The following is a 26,288-nucleotide window of genomic DNA, read 5'->3' as shown; positions in this document are numbered from 1 at the left end:
GCTGCTGAATCGGCTGAAACCCCAGCTGTCTATAACAGATTTAGAATGTGAGCCATATTCGTTCTAGGATACGGCTGCACAGACAGTAGGTCTTGATTGCACTGGATTCCTTATCATCCTCATCTACATACTACAGCCATTACAACTGGGTCTCAGTCACGTGAATAGAGAAACAAGAAAATGACAGACCTGTGTACTGTAGTAATGAGTGTTATACCCCATAACAAAGCACTTTGGGCGGTATGGTACCATTCATTTTACACACCAACCCAACGCACAAGTACAATAGGTGCCAACAACTCTACACTACAGTGGCACAACATGTGTGTTGTGGTTCCCTGCCTTAAAAAAAAAAAAAAAAAAAAAAGTTGCAGCTTTGTATTTTGTTCAGCTGCAGTTCGTTGACTATTTAAAGTGATTTACAAATCATCAACGCCAAAGAATGTGCACCAAAATGAAATAATCAGTTCACTCTGTACGCTTAGGACAACACTAGCCAGTGCCGTGAAACATTGTTCAACCAATAAAAAGCAGAAGCATCGTAATAGAAATTGACAGAGAGAAACATCTTTGGACATCGTGTTCCCAAAGAAGTGCAGCGTGATACAAGCAGGCATGAAAGGAACTGGGTGGTGTCAACACAGATTGGTAAAAACTAATTACTGCCCTTCACTGGCAACACAAAACGTGTCAACAGAACCCTTCAATGAATGCGTGGTGAGCATGTTTGATTAGGAAAGAGTGGCCGGGCCAGAGCTCTGTTTTCTTCAGGAGTGTTTCGTCAGCCCCCATTCCGCTGGTACAGCTACTCTGTAGGAGTTCATCTCATTTCAGCCGTGGAAGAATAAGGGGCTTTTCTTCCTGCCAAGTACCGAGACGCTCTGTTGCCTCACAATCCCAACTCATGGACCCCTTTCTCTTCTGCCTTGAAAGACCTTAATGGGACTGGCACTGTATATTCCCGGACTTAACAAGTGTACAAGCCTTGCTCACAAGTGCTTTGATTCTCATGGTGCGTGCTCACATGTGTAGTGTTGGCAGGAAACGGCCAATGCCCTCTCTCAGGCCACAATTAAATAAAATCGCGGCGCTTTACAACACGGCAGATGAATGGGCTTTGTGGTGTTTCAAAGGCTTGTTTCAACAAATCTCTTTTTTTTATTTTATTTTAAATGGAAATCTGAGTTGTCCATAAAGACATAAATAGGATATACTACTGATTTATTCTAGGGGGTACTCTAATGGAGAGTATTACTTACCCTACTGCACAGGTTCTTCAGGCAACCATTGGTCCTACATTAAAAGGGATGAGGTTGAAGGACCCTCCACATTCCAGGGCAGGAGAAGACAAATGTGTTGACTGCTGTGGGATTGAGGAATAAGGTAAGTATTAAGCTGGCTATACACTAGTAGAATTTCACTTGAATTATTTTGCTTTAAAGCGGAGCTCTAGACCCCCCGTCCCAGCAAAAGATTAAAAGTAATCAGCTACAAATGCTGTAGCTGCTGACTTTTACCAATTAGGGCACTTACCCGTCCAGGGATCCCTCTGTGTCCTTGCCAAAGCCGATTCTTGAATCGGCTCTCGGGTGCTGGCGCCACCATCTTGGGTAAGGGAAACTGGCAGTGAAGCCTTGTGGCTTCACAGCGGGTTTCCTACTGCACATGCGCAAATCATGCTGTGCTTTCTCAATGGGCCGGCTGCGGCAAGGGCCGAACTTCTGGCAGCAGCAAACTCAACAGGAAGTGGGAGCGGGTATCTGTCAAAACCAGGAACCCCCCCCCCGGAAAGGTGCCAAATGTGGCACCGGAGGGAGGTGACAGACCAGCGGAGCTTCCCGTTTTGGGTGGAGCTCCACTTTAAGAACGTTTTAGTGATTGTTAATGGGGTCAAATCAACATTCAATTTTGACCACAGTGACAAGAGAGTTGGAAAGAGCAGGATGGAAATTTTTTCTTGTATGGATACATTTCTAACGGTTTATGTGGTTTTCATTTGGGATATTACAGTCATTTAAAAATTGGATGTTAAAGTTGTTGAAAAGGCTCAAAGTTTTTTTTACCTTTATGCATTCTCTGTGCAGCAGCCCCCCTAATACTTACCTGAGCCCTATCATGATCCAGCGATTTGCACAAAAGCCTCTGCTCTCTGGGGACTCTCCCTCCTCAATCACAGCCAGTGAGCCAATGAGGCTAGAAAGGGGGCGGGTCGATTCGTAGCTGTGTGTGTGAATGGACACGTAAAGCAGCTGCTCAGGAGCGAACCTGCTCGGCAGGAGGGAGGTGCCATGAGCAGAACCAGGAAGAGGAGGAGGATCAGGGCTACTCTGTGCAAACCATTGCATAGAGCAGGTAAGTGTAGTCTGTTTGTTATTTAAAAAAATGAAATGAAAAAAAATTAATAAACAAATAACCTTTAGGTTCACGCACACTGGACGTTTTACAGCAGCTGTTTTTGGCTTCAGACATTTTTTTCTGCAGGCAATAAACTCCCCATCATGTTGTTCTATGTGTCCATGCACACAAAGGCTGTTATCAGCAGTTTTTGGCTGGGGCATTTCTTGGCTTTTAAAAAAAACAAAACAAAAAAAAACTAGTGGCTTCTGAGAGGAGTTTTTTAGGTGATAAATGATCAAAAATACAGCTCACCAGCGTTTAACTTTTTTGTTCCATTGGAAAAAAAAAAAACGCTATTGCAAAAATGCTGAAAAACTCACTGCAAAGCTACTGGTGTTTTTATAAAGTTTTCTTAACGTCCAGTGTGCATGAGGCCTTAAAAGCGGAGTTCCACCCGTTTTCTTTTAGTTTATTAAAAGTCAGCAGCTACAAAAAGTATAGCTGCTGACTTTCAATAAACAGACACTCACCTGTCCTAGGTCCAGCAATGCAGGCGCCCGCAGCCTTGTTCCTCTCCGCGTCGCCGTCAAAGCAACTGTGGGCACCCGGCCATGACAACTTACGACTTCACGGCTGGGCACGGGTCGCGCTACGTTCTGCTATTGGCCAGGCAATCTTCTGGGACCTGTGACGTGTCCCAGAAGATCGCTGGCAGGGAGGGGCCGCCTAGGCGGCTAAGAAGAGGAAGGAGGAAGTGGGACAGGAAGTCCCACTAAAAAGCAGGTACACACTCCCTCCCCCAAAAAAATGACATGCCAATTGTGGCACGCCAGGGGGCGAGGAGTGCTTAAAGCGGAAGTTCCACTTTTGAGGGGACCTCCGCTTTAATATCACTTTAAAAGCAAACAACATTTTGAAATGCTTTTGAACGAAATTTGTCCAGATAACAATCGTACAAAAAAAAAAATTTTGTAGAGATGTTCATTAACAAATCCAGTAGTATATAGCCAGATTTACTTTCCATTACATCTTCCCAGAAAAAAATATTGATTATCCATTAGTTTATAAATACATACAAACACCCCCAGGGCTCAGAGTATTTCAACACAATCTCTACGCAATAATTCCAAGTCAATAAAGAATCTTCCACTGGAATGCTCAGCCGATGCAGCCCTCCTGAATCTAACAAAAAGCTGTAGGAAAAAACAAGTAGGAGGGTGCAAACTGCTAGTAAATTAACAAAAGATTTACTGATAAATGGGCAGTAAAAGCCAAATGCATACTCACAAAAAAAAAAATGTCAGCATTGTATCACACCAATGACAAATCCTGTGTTGGTGAAGTGCCAGCCGATCCAATGCACCCCAATGTCAACACACAGTTCAGGGGCGCCCCCCTACCTCAGAGCTATCCAAACTCAAACTCACATCCTCAGATATAGGCACACAATAAGTCCACCCTCAAGAACATTAGGGGCGGTATCTCAGCAACAGACTAGGTCAAAGGTTACATTTGACTTTTTTTTTTTTTTTACAGTTGTTTAGGCTATAACCCTTGACATGGTCTGTTTCTCTTCTCCTAAATCGCTGCAAAGATGCTGCTTGTAGGACTTTTTTTGATGTCCTGCCAGCGCACTGCTCCAGTGTGAAAGCCCTTGGGCTTTACAGGTGGTTTGCAGGCGCTATTTTTAGCGATATAGCACCTGTAAAGCGCCTCAGTGTCAAAGGGGTCTAAAAGAAATGTATGGGGTTTAAAAAAAAAAAAAAATAATGTATACTCACCTAGGTGGATGCAGCATTGATCTAATGCTGCATCTGACCCCTCGCCGCCTCTGCACTGAGAACGGAGTGATGAAACACCGTTGTCGGCTGAAAACGGGTCACAAGAGTGCAGAGGTTACTCACCATATGAAAATTCTCGTATGGCAGAATTCAAACTTCAGAAGTGACATAATGTGTTGAATAGTTTTGAATGTATTCTTTCGTTTCTGAGCATGAGTAGTCTTGCGATTTTTTTCAGACGAAAACCGTCCGTGTTAAACGATAATTGGACGTTGTGTTCACATACAATTAAAATTTTATAGTCTGCACATCCAGCTTTTGTCCTACGAAAAATCGGTATCGGCTGTCGAAAGCACCAAACTAACGACAAAATTTTACTTCTGATTTTCGTATCGTGTGTATGGGCCTTTAGGAGCAAAGCTAAATTTTAGACAACAAAATCCTAATTAAAAAGAATTCAACTACAGGTGAGTCAAATTATTCATTAAACAGGTATTCAGCTGACAGTTAATTATAAAAGGGTGTTACTTAAACAAAACCCCTTTCAATTTCATGCTGTCAACAATGGCACCACATGGAATAGAAATGTCACAAGGCCTGAGAAACAAAATCATTTCTTTACACAAAGGAAAGGTGAAGGCTACAAGAAGATCAGCAAAGCTTAAGACCCCTTTCACACTGGGGCGGTTTGCAGGCGGTATTGCGCTAAAAATACCGCCTGCAAACCGCCCCTAAACAGCCTCCGCTGTTTGTTCAGTGTGAAAGCCCGAGGGCTTTCACACTGAAGCGGTGCGCAGGCAGGGCAGTGAAAAAAGTCCTGCAAACCGCTTTTGTGGAGCGGTGAAGGAGCGGTGTATTCACCGCTCCTAAACTGCTCCTGCCCATTGAAATCAATGGGACAGCGCGGCTATAGCCGCGCTGTACGAGGGATTTTAACCCTTTTTCGGCCGCCAGCGGGGGTTAAAACCGCACCGCTAGTGGCCGAATACAGCTACAAGAACGATGGTACAGCAGCGCTAAAAATAGCGCTGTTGTACCGCCGACGCCCCCACCGCCCCAGTGTGAAAGGGGCCTTACTCATCAGTCAGAATACTGAAGCAAAAGTGATACAAAAATGTAACAAAGATGGAACTGCAGCCATCTCATAGAGACGTCCAGGCCATCGACGGAAGTTAACACCTCGACAGGAGTGTCTTCTGATGAGAAGCGTTGAAGAAAATCGCCATGCAAGTTCACTGCAGTTAGCTAAAGAATTAGAAAGCCATACTGGGGTGACTGTTTTCTGTGACACAATGTGGCGTACACTGCAGAGGAATGGCACGCATGGGTGTCAGTCACAAAAAAAGCCTTTCCTAAAGCTCATGCACAAAAAAGCCCGCCTAGAATTTGCCAGGGCCCATGCTGAAAAAGAAGATTACTGGGACTCTACTGATGAGACCAAGATAAATGTTTTTGGAACTGATGGCTTCAAAACTGTTTGGTGTCTCAATGGTGAGGAGTACAAAAAAAAAATGCATAGTACCTACAGTGAAACATGGTGGTGGAAGTGTCCTTCTGTGGGGTTGCATGAGTGCTGCTGGTGTTGAGGAGCTGCATTTCATTGATGGTATCATGAATTCAGATGTACTGCCCTATATTGAAAAACAAGATGCTACCATCACTCCGTGTCCTTGGTCGCTGTGCATTTTTCCAACATGACAATGATCCAAAACACACCACTGATGCATTTCTGAAGAAGAACAGGGTGAAAGTGATTCAGCGGCCAAGTTTGTATCCTGACCTGAACCCAATCGGAGAACAATTATGGGGAATTCTGAAGAGACAAATTGAGCATCACTCTCCATCCAGCATCCAGATAGATCAATAGATGTTGCAATATGTCGCCAACTTGTTCATTCCATGCCTAGAAGACTTGGTGCTGTCCTTACAAATTACGGAGGTTATACAAAATACTAGCTGTAGTAGTTTTTGTTGTGGGGTGTATTCATTTTGCATCAACTAATTTGAGTAAAACTGAAGATTTTGTAACCTATGGGTCCTTCCACACAGGCTCCATGCGTTTTTCAGGCAGACCTGATCAGACGTTCCATTCACTTCTATGGAGCGGCGGATGTCAGCGTTGACATGTCCGCTGATGTCCGACCCGGTCCGTGAAATCCAGATGTATGGAAACGCCATTTTGCTTCTCTCTCTAGGATCATATGAAAAGGAACATTGCGGTCTGTTTTCATCCGATCTCCCACTGGGCTCTGACAGGTTCGTCTCTGCACAGTGAGTAAAGATGGACCTGTCATCAGTGGAGCGCGATCCCCCGCTGAGCAAAACGGAGTCCACCGGGCGAAAAGCCCGTGTGAAAGGACCCTTAGTTATGTTATTAACTTTACTTTATGTAATGAGCTATAATGTTCTATAAAACTCAGTCGTGTCAAAACTTTGGAAATTGTTCTCGTGTTCATTGAGATATTGATTAAAATCTTACTTTTCAAAAGGGGTGTAATCATTTATGCTGATATGCATCCATGGGGACTGAGGTTTCTGTGCTGAGAGCAGGCTCCCAACACAATGACCGAGTAGTTTATGATCAGGAGATGGCAGGACAGGCGCCTAATCATGTGGCTAATCACAGTGATTACATGATTGGGAAGTCTATCCTGCCTCCTAGCAATCCTTTACGTGGCTCCTAATGCCGTGAGGTGGGACTGGCAACGATCTCTGTGATTGGCTGGGATGGAGTTAAAGGACTCGCCACTTTTGCTGAGCAGAAGTATGTAAAATGTCAGAACTGGATAGATATACACATCCTATGCAGGTATAACAGCTCTCTTATATGTATTTTAATTGTGTATTTCTCGGTTTCTGTTCTCGTTTAAGATGACCTTCAATGAACACCTGTGGCCAAACAAACCAGCACAGCTGAGCAAAAAGGATTAATAGGGGTTGTTAAATAGAACCTTATTATGTAACTACTCCTTTAAAGTGCTTCTGGGAAAAAGAAAATACAAACTTCTCAAAGTTCCAAGACTTGTTCTTTTTTTTTTTGTGTCATATCTTTTTTTCTTCTACTGAAGTTCAGATTCATTAGATGGCCCTTTTGTGAGCGAGATACAAGGGCACATCAAACCCTGCAGGGTGCATGGGGCCCTCTCTGTTTGTTTAGCATGGTCACTGCCAATCCGAACAGCAAAAAAAAAAAAAACTGCATATAAAACTGTCAGAACAAAACTGCAGACGCTGAGCCCCCACCCTTATGTACCTGCTTGTTTTACCTCTAAACCCAAAGCCCCAGGTGTAGCTTTTAAGATCACAGAGAACATTAGGAGAGAGCAAACTCACTTCTGAGACTTTCTGTACATCTGATAGGATCGCCCGGGGCAGCCCAGAGTCTTCTCAATGTGATTACAGAAATGCAGTATTGTTGCTTTATCACAATTACCTGTAATCTTTCTGCCAGATAATGGTGTTAACAAGACCTCTTCCTGTACAATAGGACAGCTGGGGACAGGGTCCCTTTGCTTAGAATGAGAATGTTGCTTTGATGAAGAAAAAAAAAAAAAAAGCTTAAAAGCATACAAGAAAAAAAATTAAAAATCTCTTGGCAAACAGATTTGTTTTTTTTCTTTCTTTCTGCAAAGTAAACTTTTGCAGGGAGATTTGCAAGAGATGATGACAGGGATTGGTCTAAACTGTGTGTTATGACAATAATGTTATTTAATGATGACAAATGTGGTTTAGTTGAAAGCAGGTTAAATGATAGTGGCAGAGGCTGGGAGGACTTCAGAGGAGAGGGCCTGTCTGAGACATGTTAACAGCAGTACAAAGATGATGAAAGGGGCAGATAAGAGTGTTTACCAGTAGTAGAGGGATGGAAGCAACCAGAAATGCCCACTAAGCAACAAAGAGGCAAGAAAACATTCTACCGTCAACGATTTTCCTGCCAGATGCTCACCATTAGATGTTATAAGCTCAGTTACCCTTCTTTTGAACCCCACCTACTAGCCTTATGTTCCCATGTCCTTAATTCAGCAAAGATACGGCTGTGCAGTCCACCCAGCACCGTGCCCAGCTGCTCCTCTACCGAGCCGCTACAATCTCCATTCAGTCCTAAAGAGAGTCCCTACATGGAGAGTCCAGAGTCCAGGCAAAGCCGAGTCGGAGGGAGAGTCCAGAGTCCAGGCAAAGCCGAGTCGGAGGGAGAGTCCAGACTCCAGGCAAAGCCAAGTCAGAGGGAGAGCATGGAGAGTCCAGAGTCCAGGCAAAGCCGAGTCGGAGGGAGAGTCCAGACTCCAGGCAAAGCCGAGTCGGAGGGAGAGTCCAGACTCCAGGCAAAGCCGTGTCGGAGGGAGAGTCCAGACTCCAGGCAAAGCCGTGTCGGAGGGAGAGTCCAGACTCCAGGCAAAGCCGAGTCGGAGGGAGAGTCCAGACTCCAGGCAAAGCCGTGTCGGAGGGAGAGTCCAGACTCAAGGCAAAGCCGAGTCGGAGGGAGAGTCCAGACTCCAGGCAAAGCCGAGTCGGAGGGAGAGTCCAGACTTCAGGCAAAGCCAAGTCAGAGGGAGAGTCTAGACTCCAGGCAAAGCTGAGTCAAAGGGAGAGTCGAGACTCCAGGCAAAGCCAAGTCAGAGGGAGAGTCCAGACTCCAGGCAAAGCCAAGTTGGAGGCAGTGTTGAAAACTGTCAGTATTTTTACTGGCAGCCAGTAAAAAATGGGCACTTTTCTCCTGCCAGTAAATGCCAGTGACAGGAAAACGTTGCCAGTAAAAAATAGGACTGAGCCGGCCCAGACCCAGAGTGCCTGCTACAGTGTTAGGGAGTGGTGGAGGCTGTGCCTGAGCATGTTGTGTGGTCTCATGGTGCAAAGAAACCTGAGCAGAGCAGGCGGAGCCTCGTGTGCGGGACTGTGGGATGGGAGCAAGGCAAGCCGGGAGCAGAACTTTCAGTGCTATTTGGACTTGAGTGGACTGAAAGGACCACCTGGCGTGGAGAGAGACTGTCACTGTGACTCAGTAGGGGATGTGTCATGTCGGTGAGGTGTCATCATCATCTGTGGTACTGTACACTACTGTCACTGTGAGTCAATGTCATGCGTGCACCTGCCCATTCTGATTTCTTGCCCTCCTAAGTCCTGTCCCTGAGCTACTTACTTACTATATCGAAAATAATATAAGAAATATGCTTTTTGCCTTTATATCTACCTTACATTCCATTGCTAATTGCATATTGTACTGGTTTGTAGCCTAAATAATGAAATTTGCACTGTAAAAAAATTTGCACTTTGAAAATGTAATTTTGTAACTTTTGGAGATGCCAGTAAAAACTTGGCTGTGCAAGTAAATTCTGGGTGTCGTGTCAATAAACACTGGTCGGAGGGAGAGTCCAGACTCCAGGCAAAGCCGAGTCGGAGGGAGAGTCTAAACTCCAGGCAAAGCCGAGTCAGAGGGAGAGTCCAGACTCCAGGCAAAGCCGGGTCGGAGGGAGAGTCCAGACTCCAGGCAAAGCCGGGTCGGAGGGAGAGTCCAGACTCCAGGCAAAGCCGGGTCGGAGGGAGAGTCCAGACTCCAGGCAAAGCCGGGTCGGAGGGAGAGTCCAGACTCCAGGCAAAGCCGGGTCGGAGGGAGAGTCCAGACTCCAGGCAAAGCCGGGTCGGAGGGAGAGTCCAGACTCCAGGCAAAGCCGAGTCAGAGGGAGAGTCCAGACTCCAGGCAAAGCCGAGTCAGAGGGAGAGTCCAGACTCCAGGCAAAGCCGGGTCGGAGGGAGAGTCCAGACTCCAGGCAAAGCCGAGTTGGAGGGAGAGTCCAGACTCCAGGCAAAGCCATGTTGGAGGGAGAGTCCAGACTCCAGAACCAAAAATGTTGCAGATGCTTCATAAATTTGGCGCAATACATTACCAAGCGGGATTAATGCCAGGAAAATGGTGCAGCAGCTTTATTGAATTTACCCCATTGTATTCTGACAGTCAGTACCCAAAGGCTTTCAGAATACCCACACAGTGGCTGCATCTGACTGGATGCAGCTGCTTTTTACTAATTTCCCGCCTCATTCCTTCAATATTCAGAATGAAGACTGTTGGACGGGAGGGTGTCAAGCTTGAATTTTTCTCTGCAGGTAGCCATCTTGGCAGAGGCAGGGCTTTGCTTCCTCATGTCATGACCTCCAGCAAGGGGAACAGTGAGCAGCAGTGTATTGACCACACCAAATCTCACTTAAATCCATGAGACGAGCAGTCAGAGGGGGCAGACATTGAGCTATAAGGCTCAAGGCAAAGGAGTGCTGAGTGCATTTAGATACCAGGAAATGCACTGCTCTTTTTGGGACGAATATCAGAAAAAATAGTACATTTTTCAAAAAGTACTGCTTAGCCACAATTAACATTTCTAAATTGTCCTTATAGCAGATCTTCACTTTCTGCAGGAAGGTGGACTCTGCATCTAAGAAATCAGAAAGTCCTGGCAAGCCTTAGGCCGCCCATAGCCTGTGCGATTTTCACACGATTCCCCCATCAACACAGATAGTGCTGACACGGTAATCCCTCCTGCCGAGCAATTGTATCCCTGTGGGATAGTCTGGTTGTACCCAAATCGATACACCAACCTGGTACAATCAACCGGCCAATGGCTGGGCTTACATCAATATCTCCAGAAGGAGGAAATGACCCAAAAAAAATTATTGCCAAAACCGTTTTAATGGCCCCATAAAATGTCAGGGTTTATTTCTATGTTTCCTCAACAGAATTGGAGTTCCACTTTAATAGCATCCCTCGGAGGGTCAGAGCCAGCAGCTATATGTTGCTTATAAGCCATCTAATCTGTCTCTGAGGCCAGCATGACCAGCATGAATTATGTCATCAGAACAAGGAAACTCAGAAATCTCACCAGAATTCCATGATTAAAGGTTAATTTGATGAAATAAGCAATCACCCGAAAAAATTCAAACCAGCTGCATTAGATCAGCTCAGGTTTCAGAGCATAATAAATTGGGTAAGGAGAAGGAAAGCCCTCCTTTATCCACAGGGTCTGCCTCCAGAGAGGAAGTGTGATGTAAGGCTCTAGAATTAGGGACATTTTAAGGTTTTTATTTGGTATTGCTGGGGGAACGTCATAATGCTCAGTGAGTAGATTTTAATGATGTATAATGAGGCGTTTATAATGGCGAAGATGAAGTTAGGATTACCATGACCTGTTTATGTTCTCTCCATCTCCAGTGTCTGTTTTTTGACTGTGGCATTAAAGAATATGTAAACCTAACATTTGATATTCCTAATACACTATATTACCAAAAGCATTGTGAGGTCTGCCTTGACATGAACATGAAGTTTAATGTCATCCCAGTCTTAGTCCCTAGGGTTCAATATTGAGTTGGCCCACCCTTTGACAGCTTCAACTCTTCTGGGAAGGCTGTCCACAAGGTTTAGGAGTGTGTCTATGGGAATGTTTGACCTTCCAGAAGTGCATTTGTGAGGTCAGGCGCTGATGTTCGATGAGAAGTCCTGGCTTGTAGTCTCCACTCTAATATCATCCCAAAGGTGTTCTATCAGGTGCAGGCCAGTCATGTTTCTCCATCCCAAACTCGCCCATCCATGTCTTTATGGACCTTGCTTTGTGCTCTGGTGTGCAGTCATGTTGGAACAAGAAGGGGCCGTCCCCAAACTGTTCCCACAAAGTTGGGAGCATGAAATTGTCCAAAATGTCTTGGTATGCTGATGCCTTAAGGGTTCCCTTCACTGGAACTGACCTGCACCTCAACCCAACCCGACAGAACACCTTTGGGATGAATTTGAGCGGAGACTGCGAGCCAGGCCTTCCTCATCCACATTCATGCCTGACCTCACAAATGCGCTTCCGGAAGAATGGTCAAACAGTCCCATAGACGCACTCCTAACCTTGTGGACAGCCTTCCCAGAAGAGTTGAAGCAAATATAGCTGCAAAGGGTGGGCCAACTCAATATTGAACCCTACGGACTGGGATGCTATCAAAGTTCATGTAAAAGCAAGCGTCCCAATACTTTTGGTAATATAGTGTATGTGCCTGCTGAACCATGCACTTGTATGAAAAAGTATCCTGTTCTCATTGTATTGCTTCCATTGAGTGAAAGCCCTGGTATTCCTGCCAGTCCCTCTGCTTTCGGCCACATTCGCACCTGAGCGATTTTCTGCTGGAAGCTTGTAGTTGTAATATGCTGAACAAACAAAATCCCATTCATTTCAATAGTTCTTGTTCACATCTGAACATTTTGTCACATGTAGAAAAACACCTGTCACTCAAAAAAGTAAATGAGCTTCTTTTAGGCAGATTGGCCCCATAGACTTTAATGAAAAATGCTCAACATGAGTGTTTTCCAATCTTTCTGTTGCATATTTTATGGCAAAACAGCAGCTCTCCACCCCTAATCTCCACCCCTAGTGCTTCCAATGGCTAAAATACCAGAAGCCTGAATACACATGTAAAATGCTTGTAATGCGCTTCTAAAATTCTCAAACAAAAACGCCCGAAAAATCGCTCTGTTCGGGTGAAAATATGGCCTTCCTATTAAAAACTAACCACACTAAGAATGAGAAAACAGCATGGTCCATTCTCCAATTGTGCTGGGAACTCAGTCTGCTCTCTCCTCCAATGATCAGACTTCTGCTGACACCTCCATCCCCCTGCAGAGCCTTTCACTGGGAAGTTCAGTGTACTGCCGTTTCTCCTCCCCCAGCTCTTATGCAGCTGAGAACAGATGGAATGTAATCAATTATAAAAAATAAAAAAGGTGGTGGGGGGGGGGGTGTATGTATAATGTTTTTTTATATCTATACACAAATAATTGCCTTTCATTTCTATTTTAAACTGAATGGGTTGTTTTACAAGGTGAGGGCATATATACACTTTAAAAGGGACTGCTTTGTAAATTTACTAGCCTGCATTAATACATTCCACAATATAGAATGACAGTAGAATTATTCTAAGACCCCTTTCACACTGGGGCGGTGGGTTCGTTAGCGGTAAAGTGCCGCTAGATTTAGCGGCGCTTTACAACTGTTTAAGCGGTGCTTTTCAGCCGCTAGCGGGTCGCATTTAACCCCTGCTAGCACCCAAAGGGGTTAAAAGCACCCATGGTGCGGCGCTTCCGAAGCGCTGCCTATTCATTCGAATGGGCAGGGGTGGTGTAGGAGCCCTGTGTACAGTGCTCCTACGCCGTCCCAAAGATGCTGTTTGCAGGACGTTTTTTCCCGTCCTGCAAGTGCACCGCCCCAGTGTAAACTCGGCATTCACACTGGGGAGGTAGTTTTCAAGTGCTTTAAAGGCGCTATTTTTAGCGCTAAAACACCTGAAACCTGCCTCGGTGCGAAAGGGTTTTAAAGGCACAGTCCAACTTTGGGACCATGTTTTATGTTACACTCATATTTAGGGTGTAACATGAAACATGGTTGCATTCCCCAACCCCTACCCCCAAACTGCCCTTCCACTTACCGTACCTAAATCACCGGGGCTTCTTGCAGAAATCTGTTGATATTTGAATTTAGCACTATACATTCTCAGGGATCAGTGAATGGGAAAACTAAAAGTACCATCTGTCACCGCAGCAGATCGACTTACAGATCGCGCCGACACCACATTTATAGTCCACTGTTTACTTCCTTCAGCCCCATAACAGAAGAATTGTATCTCCAGACTGGCCTGCAGCTAGAAATAAGGAAAGCAGGAGCCTGTGCATTGCAACTGCAACTCATTGGCCACGGCTGAACTGCTCTAGAGGCTTGAATGCAAAATTGTAATAAATACTATATTTTTATTTTACAAATGAGGGTGTATTTAATCAAATAATTGCAGTAGAACTAAGCTGTACTCTTTGTTTTAAATATTATATAAGCTTTAAACCAGAACTTTAAAATGAATACTTCTTTGTGCCACAAAATACTGTTCCTGCTGAACTTCCAGCCTGACACGAATAGAAGCGCTGCTGGTCTCATAGACTGAAGTGCTAGTGTCCAAATTCCACCCATGGAACGTCAAATAACATGCGAGTGGCCAATTGGAGAGGGGGGTCTAATAACAAACACTGGCACTGCAATCAGGGCTGGTGTTACCACTAGGCAAACTAGGCAGCTGCCTAGGGCGCTCTGGTGTTCCTACTCTCTTCTTTTTGCAGCAAGCAACTAAGTCTCAGCCTCAGCAGGCAGCCGCCGCTCCATTCGCACATAGTGTCAGAGGCGCAGCAGCAGTGGAGGCCTGTGTCTGTGTCCTGACTCCCGAATGAATGGAAGCAAGCAAACATTCATTGATAGGCGCTATTAGGCAGCATTGATGGGCGCTGGTGAGGCTGCATTTAATGAGTGCTTCATTAAAAAGGTGGGGTATACATGGACAGGAAAAAAGGGGTGGAGCCAATAGGGGGGGGGCAAAATGAGGTTTTGCCTAGGGTGTCAAAAATCCTTGCACCAGCCCTGACTGCAGTCTATGAAATCTGCATCTCTCACAGACCGCAATGGTGACACGCCTGCCACGCAAAGCTCTCCAATCAGCAAGGTGCATGAACTTTGCAGATTGCGGAGCTGAAGGCCTGACCGAGCAGGGACAGGGTTGAACCTCTGCAGAGAGACCACTGCTTTCACAAAAAAGCCCAAAGGTCTCACTTTGCTGCAATGCTGGCAGGGTACAAGCTTTTCTACTCAGGCTGTGGTTGCTTTCTAAAGAAAACTGTAGAATTGTGCACCCCCTTTGCTTCACCTGGGATGGATTTAGCAGATTTAAACTCAAAGTTTAAGTTTTTTTAATGATATAACTGCCTTATTTTGTATTTTTTTTTACCTTTTATACCCGACTGGGTTGTTATAGGCAATACATTGAATTAATTAAATCTTCAAAAAAATTGCAATGCTGCCTGTATATCATTAGCAGGTCCTTTATTATTTTGCTTAACCCCTTGTCGCCAGCTGCATACAATTTGCAACCTCTTGGTGGGTGGGCCTTGGCGCTGAGCGGCCACATAGTTGTGTGAATTGGTGTGAATACAGCTGTGCCGAGAGTACGCGCCCTGCACGCTCCTGGTACAGTCACCGGCGGCTAATGGAAAGCTCCACATTGCTACTTGGTCTTCGGGAGCTTTCCGATCATGGCGGTCACATGAACCCCGCCCTGCCTTCTGGCATCCTAAACCACTTTTAGGGCCGGGAGGCGCCAGATCCAAGGGGTTAAAGTGGATATTTACTGCATCTGAGCACTACAAACCAAAAACACTATTTAATTCATTTTTTTGTATTAACCACTTCAGCCCCGGAAGAATTTACCCCCTTCCTGACCAGTGCGTTTTTTGCGATTCGGCACTGCGTTGCTTTAACTGACAATTGCGCGGTCATGCGACGTGGCTCCCAAACAGAATTGACGTCCTTTTTTCCCACAAATAGAGCTTTCTTTTGGTGGTATAGCGTCAATTTTGAAAAAAACGCTCTACTTTTTGCTATAATAAATATCCCCCAAAAATATATAAAAAAGAAAACAATTTTTTTCCTCAGTTTAGGCCGATACGTATTCTTCTACATATGTTTGGTAAAAAAAAAAAAAAAAATCGCAATAAGCGATTATTGATCAGTTTGCGCAAAAGTTATAGCGTTTACAAAATAGGGGATAGTTCTATGGCATTTTTATTAATAATTTTTTTTTTTTTTAAATGGCGGCGATCAGCGATTTTTATCGTGACTGCGACATTATGGCGGACACATCGGACATTTTTGACACATTTTTGGGACCATTGTCATTTATACAGCAATCAGTGCTATACAAATGCACTGATTCCTGTGTAAATGACACTGGCAGTGAAGGGGTTAACCTCTAGGTGGCAGTGTAGGGGTTAAGTGTGCCCTAGGGGCGTGTTTCTAACTGTGAGGGGCATGGCTGTGTGTGACATGTCACTGATCTCTGCTCTGATGACAGGGAGCAGAGATCAGTGAGAATGTCATTAGGCAGAACGGGGAGATGCTTGTTTATATTAGCAACTCCCCGTTCTTCCTCCCCGTGAGGCGATCGCGGGTATCCCTGCAGCGATGGAGTCCGCGCGACCCAACTCACAGAGCTTGCCGGGGGCGCCTCTTAAAGGGGAACGTACAGGTACGTGATTCTGCCTGTACGAGCCCTTCTGCCAACATATATCGTCATGAGGCGGTCGGCAAGCGAATAAAAGCAAACTCCACCATCCATCTATTGTCTCCAAGCTTTATTTTGATGAGAAATTACTTTAACAAAACAACCCCATAGCATTTCTGGCTGTGGCCATCTTGAGTAAGGGCAAATGATTCATATCACATTTATTTCCTGGAATCCATCTGCCCTTAGCTCAAGCATGCATGCAGGAGAGTGTGCTTACCCGACAAAAAAACATACCTCCCAACTTTCTGAGATGGGAAATGAGGGGCACCTATTAGCAAAAGTATGTAGGCATCGGACACACCCTTTACCATGCCCCCCTTAAAAGAGAATTATACCAAAAAAAATGATTAGTTAAACCCACAAGTGCCTTTTTTACGACTACTATTCCTTTGGACTGGCTTTTGAAATTTGTCAAAAAAGTTTTTATTGAATTTTACAAGTTAACAAGTAGTGTATAACATACATCTCAATAGTCAAGGGTACAAGAATGTAATAGGCAAACATATTCCATTGTTACAAGCCAACAAAACGTGAAAGGAGTACAAGTCTCAGTGGAAGAAGTGAAGAAACGCGTAGAGAGAGACATGCATATTAGCATTTATGCATGGTCAGTTGCTGTGAGATGTTAAGGGTTTTCTATATAACTTTGTCAAAATTAGTTAAAAAAGTTGAACCTAGCAATTAATATTGCAGATATCGTCTAGTGAGACGAGAGACAATAATAGCGAAAATCGGGATGAGTATGGAGATTACATCCACACCGTCGAAGGCCAACCCCGGTTCCATTCACCCCTAAAGGGACCTCGCTGTGAATGGGATGGGGTGCAGTTAAAGTAAGTAAATCAAAAGTTGACGGTGTGGCGAGATTTAGTATTGGTTCCCGATAGGAAGTTAAATTGGCAGGGTGGTAAGGGGGGGTGGAGGTTTGAGTGACCTTGTGGGAGTAAACCTTTACCTGTAAAGTGAGGCAAGTAAGAGTGTGTTGTGGGGTTACGTGTGGCTTTTGAAATTTACAAATGCAGCAATTTAAAAATTGGATGAAAGGTTTCACACTGGGAAACACTTTTTGAAAGAGAAAAAAAGTGCATTTTATATTCAACTATATAGATCAGACCAAAATGAGGGACAAATGATGGCAAATCAGGGACAGTTGGGAGCTATGAAAACCCCTCCTCTCCTGAAGACTCCTGGGATGTATGACTGTTGTGGAAATTTTATGTAGATGTATTTAATAGGTATTGTCATAGTGCCTCCCAGTGTTAGTTCTGGGGGTTAGTTGGGGACGTAGAGAAGTGTTTGCAGAGTGGGGATATGTCCGCCAGAGAAGGGCCCCTGTGCGATGCACAGAATGATCATCTGGGGGGGGGATGTGTTCGCTCTGCAGAGACATTATCGGTTTAGCGGATGTACGCTCGTGTCACCCCTGTGTGCCTGATCAACACATTTGGGGGGGCCGTGGCGTGCACCTGCAGATGATCTCCCATCCACACTGAATGTTAGTATAATCCGGGTATGTGTTGTTCTCTGAACAACGCAGAATAAGGATTCACGCCAACGGTAAAAACGGGAGTCTTTGGGTGTGTTATCGTCGGACAGCGTCCATGATTTATTATTATTATTATTATTATTATACAGGATTTATATAGCGCCAACTGTTTGCGCAGCGCTTTACAATATAAAAGGGAGACAATACAGTTATAATACAATAAAATACAAGAGTATTAAGAGGGCCCTACTCAGAAGAGCTTACAATCTAATAGGGTAGGGCAGGTGGTACAAAAGTTTGTAACTGTGGGGAATGAGCTGTTGGAAGTGGTAGGAGATTAGTTGGAGACGTGATAGGCTTCCCTGAAGAGATGAGTTTTCAAGGATCACCTGAAGGTAGCAAGAGTAGGGGATAGCCGGATAGATGGAGGTAGCGAGTTCCAGAGGATGGGAGAGGCTCTGGAGAAATCCTGGAGACGAGCATGGGAGGAGGAGACGAGAGAGCTTGAAAGCAGGAGGTCTTGAGAAGAGCGGAGAGGACGATTTGGGTGATATTTGGAGACAAGATTGGTGATGTAGCTCGGGGCAGAGTTGTGAATGGCTTTGTATGTTGTGGTTAGTATTTTGAATTTAATTCGCTGGGTGATTGGGAGCCAGTGTAGGGATTGGAGTAGAGGGTTAGCAGACACTGAGCGGTTGGTAAGGTAGATATATCTGGCGGCAGCATTTATGATAGACTGAAGAGGGGATAGCCTATGGAGAGGTAGACCAATGAGAAGGGAGTTGCAATAGTCAAGGCGAGCGATAACAAGGGAGTGAAAGAGGAGCTTGGTGGTTTCATTTGTTAAAAAGGGGCAAATTTTAGAGATGTTACAGAGGTGAATTCTACAAACTTTTGGCAACGATTGGATTTGAGGCTGAAATGACAAGTCAGAGTCTAGGATTACACCTAGTACCCTGGCGTGAGGGGAGGGACTGATGGTTGCATTGTTGATTTTGATGGAAAAGTCATGGAGGGGGGCACGGGCTGGGGGGAATATTAATAGCTCAGTTTAAGAGAGATTTAGTTTAAGGAAGTGGTGTGACATCCATACTGATATGTCAGTTAGTAAGTTAGTAATACAAGAGGAGACTGAAGGAATGAGGTGAGGAGCAGACAGATAGATTTGGGTGTCATCAGCGTATAAGTGGTATTGGAACCCATGGGCAGTTATTAAGTGACCAAGGGAGGAGGTGTAGATAGAGAAGAGAAGGGGTCCAAGAACAGAGCCTTGGGGGACCCCCACTGAAAGGGGAAATGGAGATGAGGAGACAGAGTTGTAGGTGACACTGAAGGAGCGCTGTGATAAATAGGCAGAGAACCAGGATAGAGCAGTAGAGCAGAATCTCGGAGGCTAAGGGAATGTAGTTTATTGAGAAGGAGTGGGTGGTCAACAGTATCAAAGGCCGCAGAGAGGTCAAGTAGGAGGAGTATGGAGTACTGGCTATTGGTTTTAGTATTTAGACCAGCCATGCGGCTTCCATTGTCTAGCTGAGGATGATAGATAACAGAGACGGGGTCGGGAAATCATACATGCTGCCCATGCCCAGACACGCCCATAAGTCTCCCGTAGTCATTGTTCACTGGTTGTTGTATAACCCCTCCTGTTTGAAGGAATGCCTGTGCTTGATTGGTCGATTGTGAAACCATGAGCCTCCATTTGTCATAAGAATAAAGATTGCTCCGAGGTTCAGGTCAGTTGGCCGAGCTGATGGAGCTAAGAAGGTGACTATGACTTTTTATATGGGGAAATACGGGTTGTTTAAAGATGCATTATACCAAAAGGCTGAAAAGGCGCTTAATAGCACAAGCGTATAGTGGTTTTTCCACAACAATTACATCATTTGCCTAGGCAAGAAACCAGGTAGTAAGTGAAGAAATGTAGAAAAAAAAAGTTTAACACAAGTAAATATGATATACTTTCCCTATTACTAATGCTGGCAGTAAGGATGAGCTCCGGCGTGTTCGCATGCTGCACGTGCCGAGCCCACCAGGAAGTCGGCACGGCGCAGCGCTAATCACAAGCAGCGAGACATTTCCTGATGTGCGGCTACAAACATCGGGAAATGTCTCACTGCTTGTGATTAGCGCTGCGCCGTGCCGACTTCCTGGCGGGCTCGGCACGTGCAGCATGCGAACACGCCGGAGCTCATCCTTAGCTGGCAGCATGAGAATTAAAAATTTTCCATTTTGATTGGGAGAGTAAAGTTCTTCTTCTTCTTTAACGCCTAGAGTCTCTTTTGGAGGAGATTTCCCATAAAAAAAAAACACAACTACAAACTTTCATGGTAGGAAGAACAGGATAGAGACTTTCAAATCTGACTGTCTACAGTAAACCTCAGCAGCTGGCATGGCCCTGCCATAATGAAAGTCTTTACCACTAGTTCCTTCTCTGTCTCCAGCCGATGTTTTCATCCCGTAAAAGGACAGCAGAGGCATAACCTCAAAAAATTCCAGCCACCAAAAACAGATGTGGGAAGATCCAAAACATGCTATGACAATCCAAACCACACGCACACAACTCATTTAGAAAAAGTAGAAACCGCTCTAGCTTAGGCTCTCCACAAGAACGATAACAATCTGGAACGCATTACTCATGTCTATAGAATTTCACTATGCTACGTTTCAAATGATAAAGTATGGCACAATTCAACGACTGCATTGAAGAGCAACGCATCAGCTTCATGTATAAAGTATTCATGTTGTCAATGGCCACCAATCGGATTCAAGCTTTCAGACTTGTACAGGCAGTTTTTGCACAGGAGAGAAAAGGTGTCAGGCAAAACTGAGTCTTCACCAAGGAGCTATGCCAAGCTTGATTGTCTGCTCCATTTATGATCATGATGGACACAGCCTATCACATGCGTTAGTTTGGATATCTGTATTGGTTCTTTCCGAGGCAGCCTTAAGCCGCGTACACACGAGCGGAATGTCCGACAGAAAAAATCAGACGGAAGTTTTTCATCGTCTATTCCGATCGTGTGTGTGCCTCATCGACTTTTTTTTTTTTCGAAAATTCTGACGGACCTAGAAATAGAACATGTTCTAAATATTTACCAATTCCTATCGGGAAAACCGCTCGTCTGTATGCTGTTCCGATGGACTAAATACGACGCATGCTCTGAAGCAAGTACGAGACGGAAGCTATTGGCTACTGGCTATTGAACTTCCTTTTTCTAGTCTCGTCGTACTTGCTGTACGTCACCGCGTTCTGGACGGTCGGACTTTGGTTTGACCGTGTGTAGGCAAGACCACTTGAATGGAATTCCATCGGAGAAACCTTCTGAGTTTATTCCGACGGCAAAACCGGTCGTGTGTATGCGGCATTAGAGGTGCATGACAAACCTTAAAAGGGGTTGTAAACCCTCGTGCATCCTATGCATTAAGGTGAAAAAAACACCTGGCAGTCACCGGGCCCCCAGCCCCCCATTTTACTCACTTGAGCCCTGGAATTTCATCCGGCGGAGACGTGCTCTTCCTTTGCCCGGGGGTTTTTGGTTCTTGACTGTATAGATTGATAGCATCGCAGCCATTAGCTCCCGCTGCTGTCAATAAAATCCAATGACGCGGGCGCCGGGGCCGAGTCCGGCATTCATGTCTATGGACGCCGAATGCTGGACTCAGGAGCGCACCCGCAAGGTAACCCTCCGGGAGAGCGCTTCTCCTAGGGGGTTATCCTCGGGGCCTCTCTTGGGAAGGGGCTGCGAGAGGCGCCGAGGGACCCCAGAAGTCGGTGTTCAGGGCCACCCTGTGCAAAATGAACTGCACAGTGGAGGTAAGTATGACATGTTTGTTTTTAAAAAAAAAACGCGAACCTTTACAAATCACTTTAACCACTTCAATACCGGACACTGCCCAGGCCAATTTTCAGCTTTCAGCGCTGTCACACTTTGAATAATAACTGTACCCATATGAAATTCTTATCTTTTTTTCACACAAATAGAGCTTTCTTTCAGTGGCATTTTTGCTAAACCAAACGAAAAAACACCAACAATTTTGAAAAAAAAAAAACATTTTTCATAGTTTGTTATAAAAATTTTCAAACAGGTAGTTTTTCTCCTTCACCGATGGGCACTGATGAGCCTGCACTTATAGGTGGCACTGATGGGCACTGGCAGGCAGTACTGATAGGCGACATTGGGCACCGATAGGTGGAACTGATGAGGCTGCACTGATAGGTGACATTGATGGGCACTGGTAGGCAGCACTGATAGGTGACATTGATGGGCACTGGTAGGCAGCACTGATAGGTGACATTGATGGGCACTGGTAGGCAGCACTGATAGGTGACTGATGATGAGGCACTGACGGTCAGCACTGGTGGGCACTGATGAGGAGATACTGATGAGGCTGCACTGATAGGTGGCATTGATGGGCACTTGTAGGCAGCACTGACAGGTGACACTGATGATGGGCACTGTTGGGACTGCACTGATAATCAGGACATTGATAATGTCCATTAAACACAAGCCGGTTATTGGCTCTCTCCTCCCCTCCTCACACTGCCATGCCGACAACCAGCTTGTGTTTACATCGTGATCAGCTGTCATTGGACAGCAGAAACTGATTAAAAGTATAACTAAAGGCAAAACTTTTTTTGGGTTTTGGATAGAGAGGAGATGGATTAGAACCCATCAGTCTTTATTGCTGTCTGTGGCCCTGTTAAAGTGGAGTTAAACTCAACTTTTGAACTTGTACCTACCGGTAAGCCTATAATAAGGCTTACCTGGAGGTATAGTGAATATCTCCTAAACTTGCACCATTTAAAAGATATTACCACAACATGCAGCCAGTGACGTCACCAGTGCATGCGCTCTGAAGGGATGGCATTCCGTGCCTGACCTTCAGAGCTCCGAGCCAGAGCCGAGGGTTCCCATGCACATAAATGGGTGGGACGTCATTGCAGCCCCAGCCCCTCCTACAGCCAAAGCCCGCAAAACCTGGAAGGAAGACCGGGTGGAGATGGCAGCATCGGTAAGCAGTGACAGCGCTGTGCTGGAGGGCAAGCCTGCCACAATGTGCTATATATATATATATATCCTCCCCTCCTCACACTGCCATGCCGACAACCAGCTTGTGTTTACATCGTGATCAGCTGTCATTGGACAGCAGAAACTGATTAAAAGTATAACTAAAGGCAAAACTTTTTTTGGGTTTTGGATAGAGAGGAGATGGATTAGAACCCATCAGTCTTTATTGCTGTCTGTGGCCCTGTTAAAGTGGAGTTAAACTCAACTTTTGAACTTGTACCTACCGGTAAGCCTATAATAAGGCTTACCTGGAGGTATAGTGAATATCTCCTAAACTTGCACCATTTAAAAGATATTACCACAACATGCAGCCAGTGACGTCACCAGTGCATGCGCTCTGAAGGGATGGCATTCCGTGCCTGACCTTCAGAGCTCCGAGCCAGAGCCGAGGGTTCCCATGCACATAAATGGGTGGGACGTCATTGCAGCCCCAGCCCCTCCTACAGCCAAAGCCCGCAAAACCTGGAAGGAAGACCGGGTGGAGATGGCAGCATCGGTAAGCAGTGACAGCGCTGTGCTGGAGGGCAAGCCTGCCACAATGTGCTATATATATATATATATATATATATATATATATATATATATATATAATACACATATTATGGGGGGGCCCATTGCTTCTTATTTTCTGTTGGTTTACTATCGCTTTAAGGGGATCACACTCTCTTTATTTGTCCTGTTAACCATTATCATTTAAAGTAAAAGTAAAGAAAATCTCAAACTTTGGGTTGTGCCCAGAAAGGTAATAGAGGGAAAAGCATCCAATACGGACACTACTTCTGGTGACCTGGGAGTCCCCAAGGGATTCCCCTAATTTGCAGGGACTTCCCCTGACTTCCTGTTTTGGCTATGGGACAGGAAGTGAAAGGAAATATCCAAAATGGGACACAGATGGTTAAAAAACAAAAATCTGAAAGGGGGTTATAACCCTCCATTACTGTATCCAAAAAGGAAAAAAAAAAGTTTTGCCTGTAGTTCTACTTTAATATGTGGGAAGGGGGAGGAAACAAGTTTGGATTTTACAATGGATGTCAAGCTTTGCATACAGTCTCAGGTTGGGTTTACACTAGCTCAGAGCAGGGGGTCCGATGCGTCCCTGTTCTCCATTTCAGGTGTGAATCAGGTCAGAATTTTTTGCCTGAATTCGGACCTGAAACAGAGCCAAAGGCACACAGGACCCTTTTCCAATGTGCCCTGTGGACACCCCAGAGGTGTGTGAATCGGTTCCATTGAGAGCCGGTCACGCTGGGTGTCACCCTTCCCAGCGGGCGTGCCCAGGTCAGCCTGGGCTCAGAGAAAGCGGGTTGAATAACAGCCAGCATCATTTAAACGCAGAAGACTGGCAGGAGTACTGCAGCAAAAGATGTTTTTTTAATTCTTTTTCAGCTCTATTAATTTTATGATTTTCTTTTCCTGGTGTTGTAATTTAGGTTATAATCTAATTGCTTGGAGGAAACACCAGCAGCTCTTACTTCAGAAACGTTTCAGAACTTCAGTCCACTGTTCATCTTTTTCCCACATGACTCGTGGTTGCATCTGTGCTTCTTAAAGAATATGTTAACCCAACATTTCATATTCCTGATATATGTATGTTGTACAAGGTACTTGTATGAAAAAGTATCCTGTTCTCTTTGAATTGTTTTCTTTGTGTGAAATACCTGGTGATCCTGCTAGTCCCTCTGCTTTCCTATGAAAAACTGACCACACTGGGCATGAGAGCACAGTGTGGTCGGCTCAATAGCTGTGCTGGGAACTCAGCTTGCTTTCCTCCAATGATCTGACTGGTGCTAAAACCCCACCCCCTCACAACCATTTACTGGGAAGACCAGTGTATTGCCATTTGTCCTCCCCTAGTTCTTATTCAGCTAAAAACAGCGAGTAATCACTTATAAAAAAAAAGGGGGGGGGAGCCATATTTATAATTTTGTTTTATATATATAGGACACATTTTTGCCTTTCATTTCAATTTTATTTTTTTGAATGTGTTTTACAAGGTGTAGATTTATATATACTTTAACATGCCAGCTGCTAGGTAGAGTGGTCACATTGCTGGAGTGCTGTATCAATGCATCTGTTGGCAATGAGAAAAAAATCCATGCCCGCTCTTAGGACCCTTTCACACTTGTGGATCTCTCTACACAGACACAGCCCACTGTTCTCTATGGGGCTGTTGGAAGGAAACGGACCGCCTAGCCATTTCCATCTGACTGTCATCTGATCCGATAGACGGATGGGGATCTGTTCCCTGTTATTAGCGGACAGGATCGGATGTCGACGGGTATCCGCTAACATCCACTGCTCCAAAGAGAGCAATGGATGGTCCAATCAGGTCCGCCTGAAAAGGTGACAGGCTGACACGATCGGTCCGTCAGTGTTAAAGGGGACTTACAGAGAAAGAAAGTACTTTGATGACATCCTGGTCTCTTGGGGGGGGGGACAGAAAAAGCTTGGCCAATAGTGTGCTAGGTAAGGACTACAGACATACAAATACTGCCCTGATCTGATCACATATGGCCAGATTGGGTGGACTTTCTTTAAAGTCTATCGGCACCCTAAGTAAAGTCTTATGCCAGCTCAAATCAGGAAATTTTGAAGATGAAAACCACAAGCACTGTAGAAAGAATGCAAACATTTACTTTACTGTGACTTTAAATTGTCCTTAAAATCCTCCTTTAGATGGAGAAGAAGACCTAAGGAAACTTTGCTGCTCCAGGGAAAACCTGTAATTAGCCTCTAATTGACTCAAGGGAGAGGCGGCAGGCTGTCACTGTAATCACTAGGCTGTTAAAGATGATCACGTCTGAAGTTCACCGTACCTGCGTTTTTTTCTATGCTGCCAGAAGACGAATATATCCCCCCATGATCAGGGAGGTGGAAGAAGTGATGTACATGGGCATCAGGTTCTAAGACCAGCAATACTCACTTTTGAGTATGTGTGATTCGGTGGGCAATTAGGAAAAAATGGATCACAAGATGGACATTTCAAGTACCTGTGTCTGATGGGAGTGGTAGTTATGAACTTGCTTGTTTTTTTTTCTAGGCAAACAGTGATTATTCTTGTGCATTGCCCTTTCTACCTGCCAAAAGCTTTGTTCAGCCAGTCTCCTCATTGAGACATCCCGGTCATACTGACAGCTGACATCCCTATTTCCTAGTTCACTTTGCATGTTTCCTTGTCATCTCTTTATCTTTGGATAAGTAGCAAATGTATCTAGCAGTTTAAATTAGTTAAAGCCCAGCTCCAGGTAACCTGAAAACTCTCCTTTGCCATGGCACTGCGACTGCACTGCAAGTTTTAACTGCTCCATTCAGGCGTAGGGGACTCGGTAAAGTAGGTTTACTTACCCAAGCCTCTGCTCTGCTAGACCTGTCCCTGTAGCGTCCTCTTCTCCACGCTAAAGCAGTCCAAGGTCCTGACATCTTAAGGACCGGTGAATGGACCGCAACCTTGCATTGGACATGAGAATGCTGAAGGACAGTCCACCGCTGAAGCATGAG

At 45.1% G+C, this 26,288-nt stretch overlaps 1 protein-coding gene across 7 annotated transcripts in view; it reads right to left on the bottom strand.

The window, feature by feature from the left end:
• Nucleotides 1-26,288, bottom strand: part of CSTPP1 (centriolar satellite-associated tubulin polyglutamylase complex regulator 1) — a 298,540-nt gene that overhangs the window by 247,805 nt on the left and 24,447 nt on the right. For 2 of the 7 annotated variants that reach the window (XM_073604327.1, XM_073604332.1), the window contains exon 2: nt 1,260-1,363. The exons of 3 other annotated variants lie outside the window; for them this stretch is intronic. Coding sequence is in view for 1 of the 4 variants with exons in the window: in XM_073604330.1 (XP_073460431.1) it covers nt 5,645-5,714 (70 nt within the window). In the remaining 3 variants the exon portion in view is untranslated. Of the gene's footprint in view, nt 1-1,259; nt 1,364-5,644; nt 5,750-7,551; nt 7,571-26,288 lie in introns of those variants that run through there. 2 more of the 7 variants (XM_073604330.1, XM_073604329.1) reach the window with 2 other exon arrangements.

Source organism: Aquarana catesbeiana, linkage group LG11 (genome assembly GCF_042186555.1).
Source record: "Aquarana catesbeiana isolate 2022-GZ linkage group LG11, ASM4218655v1, whole genome shotgun sequence".
NCBI classification, from domain to species: domain Eukaryota; kingdom Metazoa; phylum Chordata; class Amphibia; order Anura; family Ranidae; genus Aquarana; species Aquarana catesbeiana.
This window is presented reverse-complemented; position numbering and strand designations above follow the sequence as displayed.